This window comes from Exophiala bonariae (genome assembly GCF_035927105.1).
Source record: "Exophiala bonariae strain CCFEE 5792 chromosome Unknown scaffold_3, whole genome shotgun sequence".
NCBI classification, from domain to species: domain Eukaryota; kingdom Fungi; phylum Ascomycota; class Eurotiomycetes; order Chaetothyriales; family Herpotrichiellaceae; genus Exophiala; species Exophiala bonariae.
Genome location: NW_027042478.1, coordinates 219614 through 234235, shown reverse-complemented (window position 1 = coordinate 234235; position 14622 = coordinate 219614). Strand labels below are relative to the sequence as shown.

At 50.0% G+C, this 14622-nt stretch overlaps 5 protein-coding genes across 5 annotated transcripts; 2 read left to right on the top strand and 3 right to left on the bottom strand.

Annotated features, from left to right (window-relative positions):
• Positions 1 to 68: 68 nt before the first annotated feature.
• On the top strand, positions 69 to 4229 carry LTR84_007599 (uncharacterized protein; the record flags this gene model as incomplete). Its single annotated transcript, XM_064851152.1, has 1 exon — positions 69 to 4229. One exon carries the CDS (start codon positions 69 to 71, stop codon positions 4227 to 4229), a length of 4161 nt encoding a protein of 1386 aa, XP_064710155.1.
• Positions 4230 to 5594: 1365 nt separating this feature from the next.
• Positions 5595 to 6548, bottom strand: LTR84_007598 (uncharacterized protein; the record flags this gene model as incomplete). Its single annotated transcript, XM_064851151.1, has 1 exon — positions 5595 to 6548. The coding sequence occupies one exon, from the start codon at positions 6546 to 6548 to the stop codon at positions 5595 to 5597; it is 954 nt and encodes a 317-aa protein (XP_064710154.1).
• Positions 6549 to 7642: 1094 nt separating this feature from the next.
• LTR84_007597 (uncharacterized protein) lies at positions 7643 to 10747 on the bottom strand (the record flags this gene model as incomplete). Its single annotated transcript, XM_064851150.1, has 1 exon — positions 7643 to 10747. One exon carries the CDS (start codon positions 10745 to 10747, stop codon positions 7643 to 7645), a length of 3105 nt encoding a protein of 1034 aa, XP_064710153.1.
• A 647-nt stretch (positions 10748 to 11394) lies between these two features.
• Positions 11395 to 12926, top strand: LTR84_007596 (uncharacterized protein; the record flags this gene model as incomplete). The annotated part of the gene is made up of 3 exons (XM_064851149.1): positions 11395 to 12038; positions 12108 to 12351; positions 12432 to 12926. The coding sequence occupies 3 exons, from the start codon at positions 11395 to 11397 to the stop codon at positions 12924 to 12926; spliced, it is 1383 nt and encodes a 460-aa protein (XP_064710152.1).
• A 270-nt stretch (positions 12927 to 13196) lies between these two features.
• Positions 13197 to 14301, bottom strand: LTR84_007595 (uncharacterized protein; the record flags this gene model as incomplete). The annotated part of the gene is made up of 2 exons (XM_064851148.1): positions 13197 to 14075; positions 14125 to 14301. 2 exons carry the CDS (start codon positions 14299 to 14301, stop codon positions 13197 to 13199), a joined length of 1056 nt encoding a protein of 351 aa, XP_064710151.1.
• Between the last annotated feature and the right edge of the window lie 321 nt (positions 14302 to 14622).

Genomic DNA, 14622 nt, shown 5'->3' with positions numbered 1-14622 from the left:
CCCTGTTCCCAATGGCTTAATGCTTGGTTCCTGTGCTGATGCAGCCTACTTCGTAATCGTCGCCCAAAATGCTGCATCCGACCAGCAATTCCATAGCCCCTCGATCTCCCCAGACTCGTCTGACTCCAACAACCGCTGATGTTTCGAATGAATCGCCGGTCGATCCTCATTCGCAAGCCTCTGCTTCTCGAAAACCCGCCCACCAACTTCTGAGCAATAATCTTATTCCCAGGGACTATCTATCTTCACTGGCAGGCTCAAGATCCCCTGGCTTTCCGCCGCGACGGAACCTTGACGACGCTCCCTCCTCTACCACAAGCCCTGCTTTTAATAGTACACATGAGCTCGGCAGAAGTGGTTCAGCACAGGCACATCCCGGCGAAGCGCTGCTGACGGGGAGGACGAAACACAACCCTCCATCTGGATCCGAGTTGCGACCGTCTCCAGACCAAAGATCTGTCAAGTCCAGCAGTACCAATACCACAACCGCGCCGGCAGATTCCTTATCTGGGCCGGGACCATCCCTGATCTCAGAATCACCCAAATCTTTCGTCTCGTCCTTGACGAGCGTCCAGCACGAGGCTACCATGCCGCGCACTTCGTCCATCGACTCGGCCATCTCGAATATTTCCAATCCATCAGCGCCGCAGAAACTGCCCGGCGACACAAAGGACCCCAGTCCGCAAGAAGTTCGCAATTTGATTGCCACGGCGGGATCGGCGGAGAATCTCGTACAGCATCTCCTCAGGGACAAAGGCCATGCCGCTGCACAGAATGCACAGTTATGGAAACTGGTGGACAAACAGCGAGCGTTGTTGCTCGGTCTGAACAAAGATCTCGAAAGGGCGAGCAAGGAGAGAGACAGGTATAGAAAGAAACTGAAGGAACTGCAAGACAAAGCCCCATCGATACCCACAATCCACATGGAGGGTCATTCACCTCAGTCCGAAGGAGGTGCGTCTGTGTCATCGAATGAGGCTGTCATCGGGAGAGATACCAGGCCCAACCTGCATGAGGACCATCAGACCCCTCAAAAGCATTCAAGTCCGCCCATCCACAGTTCTCCCGTGGACTCTTCCATGATGCCATCCCCACTCCACATGCAGCAGCCACATAAGTTTCAAAGTATCTCGACACAGTTGGCAAACCCGATGGCCACAGTCACCGAGTCAAGTCCCCTCAGTGAAAAGGCTCCAAAATCTTTCCAGGCCTCGCGAAAGACTGCTCCGCGCCCTTTGAAGCTCAGTTCGGCCAAGGAAAATCTTCCCGTCGCACAGCAATACCCCCTTGGCGAGGCAATTGTTAGCGATGCAGAGGAAGAAATGCGACAGCCAGTCCCACGCGGACGACGCAAGACACGTGAAGAAGACGATCGTGAGCGTGAAATCATTGCATTTAAAGAGCAAGAAGCACGGAGTCGATCAAAGAAAGACAAACAACAAAATAGTGACATCGTCGACATTCAGGGCCAGGCACCGCAACCTCTATCAACTGTTGCACTGGACCAGATGCACACAAGAATGCAAGCTCAACTGTCACCTCAGTCGATCACGTCGGCAGGGTCGTCAGCACAATTGTCAATTCCTTTACGCAGTCCTGGTCTTCCTTTGAGCCCACGCCCTATTGGCCAGGCACTTCTCGGCGCTACACTACCCATGTCGCCTCGCAGTGTCGGTGGTGGAAGCAACTTCCCTCTCTCACCACGAGCACCAAAACAAGCACTTCCAAATCCTACCACACCTGGTACACATGCTCCTGCTCCGCATACTCTCGACGCTCAGAAGAGGCCGGCTCCATCCTTGGGTCCGTCTCCTCTAGCGAAGATGAATTCCAACAGTTCCTCAGATCAGCCTCCCATCCACGATTCACTTCTGAGTCCAGGTGAGATTCCCTTGGTGAATCGCAGTCTGGTTAGTCCAACCTGGCCTGATCTACTACTTCCTCCGAACGCTCTCCCCTCCATCCAAGTCAGAGTCGCATCGTCTCGCTTGAAGCCTTCCCGCAACAGTGTCATCGGCGTCAAGCCCCAAGAGGAATTATCAGTCTTCAGTTTGTCGATCTACGAGCGCGCAAGCGCCTCTGAGCTCTGGCGACTTGAAAAACTCCCCATGTCACTCCCTACCCTTGAACAGCAACTCAGAACCAAGTGCACTGAGTTACCCAAGTTGCCAGAGAGAAAGCTATTTTCGGGCCATTCTCCAGTCATTGTTGATGCTCGGCGACAAGCTATCGATAATTATTTCGACGAACTTCTAGACACACCGATGGATGAACAGGCAGCAGCATTCATTTGTAAATACCTATCCACTGATGTCTTGGATCATCATGTCCGCCCACCAGCCCAACAATCTGTCGACGAGACACAAGCGAAGTCGATCCCCACTCCACAGTCATCAGGAATCCCCACCAAGTCAGGGTATCTCACCAAGAAGGGCAAAAATTTCGGAGGATGGAAGTCGAGATATTTTGTGCTGGATAGTCCCGAGTTGAGATACTTTGAAGCTCCTGGCGGAGCACATCTAGGCACCATCAAACTGCTCAATGCTCGCATTGGACGCCAGACACAGTCCGATCCTCCAGGACGTCCCGAAGGAGATGCAGAAAATCAGTATCGCCATGCTTTCCTCATTTTGGAGCCGAAACGTAAGGACATGAACAGCCACCTGCGGCATGTTCTCTGTGCTGAGAGTGATGAAGAACGAGATGAGTGGGTTGAGACTCTTCTGCATTACATTGATGAGCGACCAACCGAAATGAAGGCTCAATATGGAGCAGGTGTGCAGAACGCTCAAGGAAAAGAATCCAAGTCGACTCACAAAAGTGGAAGCACTCATACCCATGACGATACGGAGTCCAAGCCAGCTAGTAGCCCGTTGCTAGGACACCCTTACAGCGACACACCATCGCCATCGAACGCGTCCAGTCACACTCCCGATCCTTCTCTTCCCGAGACGATACCAGCATCGAAATCGATGATTTCAGGTCCGATCAACGGCTCCAAAATCTCAGATGCTGGACTTTGGGGTAACAGATCAGCTGCCCCTGGTGGTAGCAAAGACCGTGACCGAGGAGATCGTGGCATGCGTAATCTTTTCCACTTCAGAAAATCATCGTCAGAGCAACTGGCCCAACATCAAGCCCAATCTCAACACCATCCCGCTCCTCCAAAAAAGACAGAGTTCCAAGTTCGGAGACAAGGCCCCATCCGACCCGTTTTTGGCATGCAACTCTCTGAAGCAACTACACACTATTCCCCGATGGATGTGGACGTATACTTACCCGCCGTGGTATACCGTTGCATTAGATACTTGGAAGCCAAGGACGCTGCCAACGAGGAAGGTCTCTTCAGGCTCAGTGGATCTAACATTGTGATCCGGTCGCTGAAAGATCGATTCAACAGTGAAGGAGACATCGATCTGCTTGCAGAGGATGAGGATTATGATGTTCACGCCGTGGCCTCTCTGTTCAAGATGTATCTCCGCGAATTGCCCGCAACGATTCTCACCCGAGAGTTACATCTGGAGTTTCTCAAAGTTTTAGAAGTTCCAGACAAGCAAAGGAAGATTCAGGCTTTCAATGGACTTGTACACGACCTACCCACCTGTAACTTCGCCTTACTGCGAAGCCTGTCTCAATATCTTCTTCAAGTGGTCTCAAATTCAGAAAGAAACAAAATGAGCGTTAAGAACGTTGGCATCGTTTTTTCCCCGACTTTGAACATACCGGCACCTGTGTTCTCGATGTTCCTGACAGAATTCGAAGCAATCTTTGACGCACCCATACAAAGAGATTCAATTCGGTCGACGGAAATCGAGCGCGAGGCTGGTGGTGCTCTGACCCCAGAAGACATCCGATCACCTCGGCGACAGATGTTCACCGACCTTCCAACCCCTGCTTATAACCAGCACAGCTTCGCAAATAATGCCATCAACGCGAATTCTAATGCTAGCGCTAGTCATGGAGCTTCACATCCTCATTCTCATGCACCACCCCCCGAGCACCATCGAGATCCGAGCGATGATCTTGGCTTTGCGCCCTTGCAACCAAGCTACGAATCACGCAATTATGTCTCTCATCCTCAAGATATGCCTGCACCACCACGATATCCGCCACCACAGCCACCTTATGGAGGCCAGGTCGACTACTCCGGATCGACCTTATTAATGACGCCTGAGAACGCTGCCACAGTCAAGGCCAAGAGACGCGAGAGCAGTATGCTATTTTTGTAGTTGAAAAAAGGCATCGAAACTCGAAACTCAGGTCTGTGACATGATACTCTATTTCGACCGGCCACTTTTTACGTTGTACGCGCCACCATAAACCAGACTTCTCATCTTCACTCTTTGTTTACCAAAATACCCCAATGATGCAGCAGAGGATAGCTTGATTGAGCTTCCGCTTATTTTCTGTCTAAAGATTACTACCTTTTTCTTTTCCTGCTACAGCTACCGCATCATGTACTTCTCCAGACTGGAGTAGCATTTCAGCGAACGGCATAGACGCGACACGGATCCTTTCAGGACCCCCCGCTTACCATTATTGTGTACTTTCTTTCTCCTCACCTGCTATGTTGCTGTCGAAACTTATGGAGAGGGTGAGAGAGGGCAGGATATCCTCTTTTCCCTCTCCTCGATACCAAATGTCAAATCGATCAAATCGTTTAATGAGGGCTTGAACTGGGTTGGATGAAGGATGATGAACCATGGTTGAAGGAGGGGAAAGGAGACTTTGGGCACGGAGAATGAAATGCATGAAACCCTTGTTCATGCTGTCCCTTAGCCTTCTCAGGTCGAGCTTAGGTACTTCACATAGGTAGAACTGGGGACGATGAAATGATATGAATTGTGACGAAGTGAAGACACAGTTGAACCACTCCTACCCGCCAGATTTACCTACACTCCTTGTCCTTCGATACCAAGTAGTTCTCTTCCAATATTTGTGCACACTTAAAGGTATGCCACCCACAGACCATCATACATTTGTCAGGAAGGAGGATCTGTCAGGTCACGGGAAACAAACGCAGAAGACGAACCTAATTACATGGACGAAGGCGCGTGCTTAGATTGAGTGCAACTGGATTGTTTTTGTCTTCAATTCCTCGCTTTTTTGCATCTTTCATTTTCAATTTTCAATTTTCAAGTCCTTTTGGGCTCTCAATCTTTGAAGTTCTTGTTGTTTTCTCGTTCCCAATGAATGCAACGCCGAAGTCCAGATTCAAGAATCTCGAAAGTGAGCCACTGGCATCGCAACTTGCATTCGAGGCCTTCGGTATCCAGCTCCTGCTGATCCAAAATTCAACCACCGAAGCTCAAGGTGCCGCACAACTTTTGTCCTCCCGCCGTCCAGATGATCTTTCCTGTGCTCCAGTTTCTCATAAGTTAGAACAGGCGACGACGAAAAGTCAGCATCCGATTCAACCCAACCCAAGTCCAGAGAAAGAAAATGATCCCAAAATTTCGTCAATTCTCCTCTGGCCAGTCCATGCATGCATTCTGGTCGCACGACTCATGCCTCCACAGCCATGTCAATGTGAGTGATCTTCAACAGGCGTAAATACCGGAAGTACACTCCCTTGCTGAAACCCCCTCAAAAACTCAACCACCTTCCTTCTCCAAGCTGGTGCTGGCGACTCTCTTCTTGCGACCCTTCTTGGCCTTGGGCGTCTCAATCGTCTCGTTCAATTTGGCGAACTGGTCTTTGGTGTCGTGCAGTTCGGCGGCCACGCGCTTGAGGACCTCGAGGGCGAAATCCGAATTCTCCCGGAACACCTTCTGGAAGATCGGGTCGGCCAGATAAGTCTGGTGCAGCCGGGATGCATCGCTTGAGGTATTGTTGACCAGCAGCTCAAACATGTTGGAGCCTTTCGCGGGGTTCTTCCAGATGGTGGATTTGTCGTCGTTCGTGCTGTTCGTACCTTTCGTGCCATTCGTGGTTGGGTTTGATGGGTCGCCACCGTTGGTGATTTGTTTTGGGGTTGCGAACAAATACTCAATGGATGGGAGGAAGACGGTGTCATTCCAGCTGAGCTCGTTGGTGAGTTCTTCGACGGTCATGATGGAAAGCTCGCTGATACCGTATCTCTCTGCCAGGACGTACATCTTGGCGTGAATTGCAACCGGGATCGGCCAAGTCTCCTCTTCCTTTGTGAATGGAAAGGGTGCTCCGGCCAATCCAAGTTCTGGAGATGAGTGAGATTGTTGAGCAATTTTGTTGGCTTTTCCGTTGCGCATGATAATGTTGATGTCGATGCCGGCCTTGTTGGACACGACGTCGCTATCATCGTCCGTACCGTTTCCATCGACGTAGTCTCCTGTATAAAGCCATAGGATCAAATGGCCGATCAGGACTGGTTCGACATTGCTAAGAGTGATGTTACGCTGGATACTAGCGCCGTTGCCAGTGCAGAGCATCTTGAAGAAGGTAGACTTCAGGAGCTTCTTGGTATGAACAGTCCAACTGAAGTCGCCGATGATCAATGTGAAGTCAGGTTGGGCTTCTTGTCTGAGACTCGACCTAAAGGTACGGAGGTCACTGTCTTCTGGAGGCATCATGTTGGTGGCCTCGGTGGATTGGCAGGTTTATCGTTGAAGAGAAGAAAATGGGTGGTTCAGAGATGGGTTGGAGCTCGGGATTGATGACTTGGCTCTCGATGAAGATATGACTTGCGTCTTTGCGACAGTGTGCAGATCAGCTGAGGAAGTACCTAATAGGACTCACTGGTATTTGATGGCAAGCAGTGTCTACCCTGCATGGTGGTGGCAGAGAGGATCGCAGGGCAACAACTGAACAGAAGAAGAGGTGTTGTTAGTGGATGAGAAGGTTTTGAGATCCACGACGAGGAGATCAAGAGGAGAGAGGAGAAGGAATGGTGGGAAAAGAAAGAAAGATAGAAATAGAAAGGGAGGGGATTAGCTCAGGTTGATGGACTTCACTGCCTGAAGGTGAATAAAGACGAAAGTGAAATGAACTAGTGATGCACGTAGGTGTCGTGGAGAACATCCTCTTTTCTCAAGTATCCTGATGAACGGACATGGAACAGAACTTGATAAATCATGAGTGCTCTTAAGAGCTATCTTCATAGGAGGGAAAGGATGCGGTCGATCGCACAAAATTTAAATGTTATTCAAGACCTGGGTATGTTGACAAACAACTAGTCTGCAGTTCGTAAATCTCATCGAACGGGCAGGTCTGAAATAAGTCTGTCATATTGAATACTAGTCACCTCTTCAGAACAACTGAAACACTGAGCTTCTTTTCTAGTGAACATCATTGCAATTTCTCGGAAGAAAGAGCAAGAGTCTACTGGAGATCAGAAAGACTCAGGGCATCAAATGACTTCCGAGATAACAGGATTCAACTTCGCTCTTGCGCGTAGGGAGAAATGTGAAAGATTGCTCCTTCACATTCCTCTGTACTTGTGATCTTCGACCATGGTAGTGGTTTGCGGTCGGAGACGTATTTTGCTCTGTTCTGAGTCGCGCGTATTTTGAAGGGGCGGCTAAGGGAAAACGAACAATTGAATATGGTTGAAAGATTTTGTACATATGTATATACAACGGCCATCGGGGTATCTTCGTGAAGTGGGGATTATAATGAAAACAGTATCAGATGACATGCAACACTTACTCTAGGCATATGATCCTTATGCTGCTGTCACCTTTAGGCTCTTGATCTGCCACGACTCCTGCTCGGCCCATTCCTTCTTTTCTCCGAGAATGCAGGTCGACTTGAGCTCCGGAGCGAGATCGACCAGATATTTCTGTGCGACCCTCTGAACATCGTCCTTGATGACGTCTAGGAGGTTTTCACGCATTCGCTGGTCCATCTCCTCGGTGATGCCATAAAGGAATTCTTTACTAGCTTCGCCAACCACGCTTGTTGGAGCGTCAATGCCCTGGAAAATACTGAGCTTGCTTTCCTCTATTTCTCGACTGCTCCATGCTTTATCATGTGCATAGGCACCTGCGCGCTGGAAGATGTTCAAAGAGTTCTTGGGGTTGGGGTCGCGGTATGAGGACATTGTGAACAGGCCGCTGACGGGGCTTGCGCTGGCCGATGCACCATAGGCACCGCCCTTTTCTCTGACTTCTGGATGAAGAAAATTGTGTACCAAGAGTTGGCTGAGGACAGTAAGCGGAGCTTTGTCAGGAGAAGCATATGGAGCAGTCTGGAGACAAGTTCCGGTATATGAAACTTGGAAGGGCAAGTCGAAATAAGCACGTCTAGAAAGAGCTGACCCAGGGACAAATTCGGCAAATTTTGAACCAGAGAGAGTTTTCTGGCTTCCTTTGGGTAGTTTAGCGAGGAAATTCGCAAGTGCAGAATGATTAGTGGTTGTCGAGGAAGGCTCACAAACAATTCGGACTGAAAGGTCAGCAGAGTTGCTAATGGCGAAGGACTGGATCTTTTGGAGCTTCTGGACGACCTCTTGTAAGGTTCCGGGGTTTCGCCGAGCAGCATCCAGTAAGGTGGCAGTAGCTTCGATCTGTGCTAGGCCCGACAGTTGGTCTTGTATCAGGCCACGTTGTGTGAGAGCAGCAGATGCACTGGTAATCGCGAAGTGATGACCAGTTTCTGCAACGGAATCCAAAGCGCCTGATGCTTTGGATTCCAACAACTCTTGTATTGCCGCAATTGCTTTAGGATCAGAGAAGTCTATCTCAAGAAGGAAGGTGTGAATTAAGTCGTACATGGCTGGGATGTTCCGATCCAAGGCGTAGCCACTTAGCATCAAGCCTTCTGTGTAGTTGTCGAGGCTCCAGGGTTCTGGAGCCGCATATGGAGAAATCGATATGCCGCCAGTTTTCAGGAGCATCTCGGCCTCAAGGTCTCCAACGGACTTTGTTTTGGTACCAAGTCTCATCAAAGACTCAGTGAACAGGGGAAGTAATAGCCGGAGTTCAGTTGGTAGATCATGCAAAACATGCTTGGCCTGGAAATAAGTGATGCCATTTGTGGATGTCTCACGCCAAAGACATTTCACATCACCAATTTGGTCCCAGTGGCGTGGTTTACTCTCTTTGGTGCGAGAAATATCATCCACGCGTAATGTTGGTAGGGTGTCGAGATTCTTTTGTTGGGCAGATTCTTGTTCTTCAAGAAGTTCGAGTTCCTGTTTTCCAAGTCCGGATATGGCAACTTCCGGGGACTTGGAGGATTTTTTGAGTTCCTCGAGGATCGATAGTCTTCGTTCTTCCTCTTGAGTTTCTAGATTTTTGGCGTACATGTCAGAGGGATGCATGACAAATTGCATGGTATGGTCGTTCATGAAATACTTCTGTACAAGGTTTTCAAGATATTTCTCTTGTTTCAGGCGACTTTTGAACGCATCTACTATGTCGTTCCAAGCCAGACTTTGCATAGGACTGACGCCATTGAACCAACCCGGCAAAGTCTTTTCTAGTAACCCCATTCCAAAAGAAGGAGTTTTGTGCTTTAAGCTAAGTTCGAGTTGATGCATATAGCCTTCTATCTTGTGAGGTTGGAATGCTTCGTGGGCGTTTTCTCGTAAAATTGTTTGAATGGTATCCTTTAATCCAGACACATCGTCGGACTTCATGCCATCGAGGCCGATTGAGAAGACCCCAACTCGACCAGAAGCATCATAGCCTGAGTTAGGACTAAAGTTGGTACCCAAGCCGGACTCGATCAAGCCCTGGTAGAGGGGAGACCCATAACCACTCATCAGAAGAGACATCATGATGCTGATGCAGAATGACTCAACAACGTCGGAAGATGAACAGCCCATCCAGGTGATGGATGATTTTGTCTGCCTGTCTGGTGGCTGCATGGTATCTAAAGGACCCGAGACTTCGAAAAGGTGTGGCCCAGTGGAGAGGTCGATTGGCAGTTTGACCTCTGAATCCGAAGTGGATTTCTCAAATTTTGAGATGGTTTCATTGACGTATTTCAGATGCTCAGCCAGGCTTAGACTGCCATAAGAGAATATCTTTGCGTTACTGGGGTGGTAGTGCTCGCGGGAGAACTTGACCAATTGGTCATGAGTGAGATTGGTCATGACTTCGGGATCGCCTCCAGAGTTGTATAGAGAAGGAAATAAATGTTCTCGAAACCTGATGTAGAACAAATAGCTGGCATCGGACATTTGGCCCTTCATCTCATTGTAGACGACACCTTTGAATTGGACGTTGTCCTCGGTGGCGACATCACGGGGATCCTGCGGACCTAGACGCCATCCTTCTTGCAAGAAGTCGGAATGTGTGAGCAAAGGGTGCAGGGTGGCATCGAGATAGACTTCCGACAGGTTGCGAAAATCCTGTAGATTTGTGGTGGCAAAGGGATAAGAAGTATAGTCGGAGGAGGTGAAGGCATTCATGAAATTTGCCAGAGATCTGGGCATCATTTTGAAGAATGGATCACGGACCGGGTATTTCTCACTGCCACAGAGGGTGACATGCTCGAGGATATGGGGCAGGCCTGTTCTATCGGTGGGATTTGTCTTGAAATTGATTGCGAAGACATTGTTCTTGTCATCTCGAGCGACATGTAGATATTCGGCACCAGTCTTCTCATGTTGCAGACTCAAGGCAGTCAGATGGAGTTCGGGCACATGCTTGATCTCTTTCAAGGTGAAGCCATGGAGAGTTTCTCCAGGCTTAGGATAGGCATTGAGGTCTGTTACCGACGCATAGCCTCTTTTGTTGGAGAAATGGAGTTTGGCGGATGGAGACAAGAGTCGGGAGTGGTGTGGCTTCAGACCATGGCGAGCGAGGCCACGCCTTAGCATCGCCGGCAGAGGGGATGTGAGAGAGGAGCGACAATCTCGGTATGTTTGGAAGTGTTTGATTGTCGATATTGATGGCTTGAAAGGGGAGTGCAGTGGGAGACGCAGTGGGAGATGAAGGAATTAAATGTCGTAAGTGTTTACAGGTAAGTAGTAAATTATGGATATTAGGGAAGGTGCAGTTGTAATAATTCTCATCGGGGAAGTCGCCTTGCAGATCTGGCAGGCCCTGTGTCTGCAGGTGCAACTTGCAACTCGCGGGTGGCAGGCGCGGATCACCCAAGATTAGACTTTTGAGTTGCACCTGCCAGTGCTGCACTTCCTCTTCGGCTTCGACTGCACTTCCAGTTCGAACTGACACTTGGATTTCGACACTCAAGACTCACATCCGCATCCACGTCCAACTTAACTTCTCACCAACACTTTGACCTCTCATGGTCTTCATCACCCCAGTGTTTCTTCACCAAATCTATCGTCACTTCAATACGCTTGATTTCAGGAGCCATTACAAGCCACTCCAACCGCGGATCCCATGGTGCAAGGCGCAATCTTCGTCGTTCTAGGGCTCTACAACTCATGCTACGCCACTCATTGGTAACACCTCCACCCACATTGCAAGGCCCTCATAATCTGTCGCTCCCCGACGGACCATGGCCACTGCACTCCCCATTCACCAAACCCCCGTCCTGCAACACTCCGGCTCCAATGGCGATGTCCAAGATTTGCCTCCCCCTGCTCCTATCGCGAAGAAGGGCAAAGCGAAGAAAGAGAAGCACTTGAGCGCCGAGGAAAATGCAAAACTCGTTCAAGCCAGACTATCTCAGTTGGAGCAGGAGAAAGCCGGCGAGAAAAATCAGCAGGCAGAGGTCGACCGTGAGGTGAAAAAAGCAACCAGAGATCTCAACGACCTAATAAGCAGCGTCGAAGGCCCCATGAATCGTCTTGATGTCGTCCAGAGAAAGTATGAGGAACTTCTATCCGACATGAAAAAGCTGGAACGTGACCATGCCAAAAGCAAGAAGCGTGCAGATCAGTTACAAAAGGACTCGGAAAAGGCAAAAACTGAACACAACAAGACCGCCACCATGAAAGATAAGCTGGAAAAACTATGCAGAGAGTTGACAAAGGAAAACAAAAAGCTCAAGGATGAGAACAAAAAGTTGGATGAAAACGAGAAGCAGGCACGTGAGATGATGAATGAAAAGCTCGATCAGATGCTCTATGATGTCCAGGATGCCATGAATTCAAAGACCACCACCCATGCCGAAAATTTACACCTCGAACTCGACGAATTGTACGTATCTCCCTCCATGTCATGTCGTCCAGTATCTTTTTTCCCCTTTCCATACTAACCCAATTATAGATTCAAGACGAGGTGCAAAGTCTTGTCCGATCAGGCCGATATCCGTGAAACCCACTTCAAGGCCATCCTTCGCCACAAGGACGCCGAGATAGCTCATCTGCAGGCAAAACATGAGGTGGAACGAAGACGAGCCGATGCTGAGGCCGCCCGCTGTCGTACTCTGACCAATCAAGTATCCACCTTCTCCCACACCGAAGCAGAGTTGAGAAGCCAGCTCAATATCTACGTCGAGAAATTCAAACAGGTAAGAATCACTCTTGTCACCACTTCCGACTTTATTCTTCCAAGACATTAGCTGAAATATTCTTGCTCACAATGCAGCAGGTGGAAGATACTCTCAACAACAGCAATGAGCTGTTCCTCACCTTTCGCAAGGAGATGGAAGAGATGTCGAAAAAGACCAAACGACTAGAGAAGGAGAATCTCACTCTGACTCGCAAACACGACCAGACCAACCGGAATATTCTGGAAATGGCCGAGGAGCGAACCCGAGACAAGGAAGACCTCGAAAGACTTCGCAAGCAGGAACAACAGATGCGGAACATCATCAAATCCATGCAAGAACAAGGTCGAGGAGGTCCGATCCAGCAAGACTTGGTCGATGAAGAAGGCACCGAAAGCGAATACGACGAAGAGTATGACGATGAGGAAGATGAGGACGACGAAGGCAGCTATGAAGGGGAGGAAGAATTGGCCGCCGAAATCGCCAAACCTGTCTTCGGACCTGTACCACCACCGGAGATGCTGGCGGGTAAAGCCAACGGCCAGCGTGCGACATCTGCTTCGGCCAGTGGCGTGGTTAATGGCGTTAAGCATTGACATTGTCATTGTCATTAAGATGGGTTTAAGTCTTGATTTTCAAATCGATCCTCCACATCCGTACAGAAAATATGACATTCTTATCCATGTGCATCTGCATACCTCGCGCTGTTTCAGTAGAGAGCAGAGTTGAATGGATCCTCAAGAACTGGTGCATCTATTATTCAAAGGAACGATTTTCTATTGTCGTACATGTAAACCCGCAACTCCATCGACTTGGAATCGTTGACATGGGTAAGATTACTAGTATCCATCTGCACGCACAGCGAATTATAGCTTACTACTCCTCGCACCCTCGATATACGTAGCGCCGAGGCGCAACTGCTCAACGGCCAGCCGGACCATATCCTCCAAAATATCCTTGGCGGGTTTGATGTCCGTGATGATGGCGGCGACCTGACCCATCAGGAACGGCATATCAATCTCATTCTCCTGCTCAATATCATACATCATGGGCACGATACCCTTGTCAGTGAGCTCCTTGATGCGCTCTGGCTGCGCCTCCCAGTTGCGCACGTAGTCGTTGAGCTTCATGCGGAGGGGGCGGCCCGACACGACGAGCGTGCGCTGCGTGTCGAGGAAGTCGGCGCTGACGACCGCTTCTTTGTGCAGTCTGCTGGCACCGGACTCGTCAGCCGCCACGAACCGCGTGCCCACCCATACGCCCACTGCGCCCTGCATCAGCGAGCTGGCCAGGCTGCGTCCGTCGTAGATGCCGCCGGCGGCGACGACGAGAGCAGGTTCGCCCGTCAACGGGGACTTGTATTTCTTCGCCACGTCCACGACCGCAGGGATCAGGATGCTGTTCGCGATGTCACCCGTGTGGCCACCGCCTTCGGTACCCTGGGCGCAGACGATGTCGACGCCTGCTTGCAGGGCTTTCTCGGCGTGTTTGGGGGCGCCGACCATGTTCATCACGAGGATGCCGGCTTCGTGCAGGCGTTTGATCGTGCGCGCCGGAGGGACGCCCACGGCCGACACGAAGATCTTGGCCCCGTTGCGGATCGTGACTTCGATCAGCTCGTCTAGCTGGCCGTGCGTGTAGTCGTGGTTTGTCTTACGAGCGCTGCCGCCAACTTGTGGGAGGGCTAGGTCGACGCCGAAGGGGAGGGATTTGTCTGTGAGGTTTTCTTTGAGCTCATCGATGATCTGAGTGTGGAATTAGTGGATTGTACTGATAGATTTGGTGAATGTTTACCTCTTGGAGTTGCTTGGGAGTATAGCCCAGGCCACCTATCGTTCCAATACCTCCTGCATTGGACACTGCAGCGGCGAGAGGGCCGCCCGATGTTCGAGCCATTCCCGCCAACATAACTGGGTATTTGATACCCAGCAGCTTGGTTAGCGGTGTGTTGAGGGCTGGTGGTGATGCCATGATGATGTGCTGTACGAGAAGTTGATATAACTTCAGTTAGTGATGGGGCTTCGATATCACAGTGGGAGACACAATGTTAGGGAAGAGCGTTGTTCGAGCAAGAAGTGATAATTGAATTAATAGAATTTGTATCTGGGACTGGAGACTTTCCAAAAACCATCCATGGATGCTGGAGATAAGTTGGTAGGGACTCAAGTGTGGGGTCGGCTGTGGTTGAGAACAAGCCGAGGCTGCTAGAGCGTGAGCCGGAGTGCGCAAACACAGTTACAGCCAGCGTGTTCCTCGCTACTTTACCCATGTTATGTGACGAGGTACGAGGTA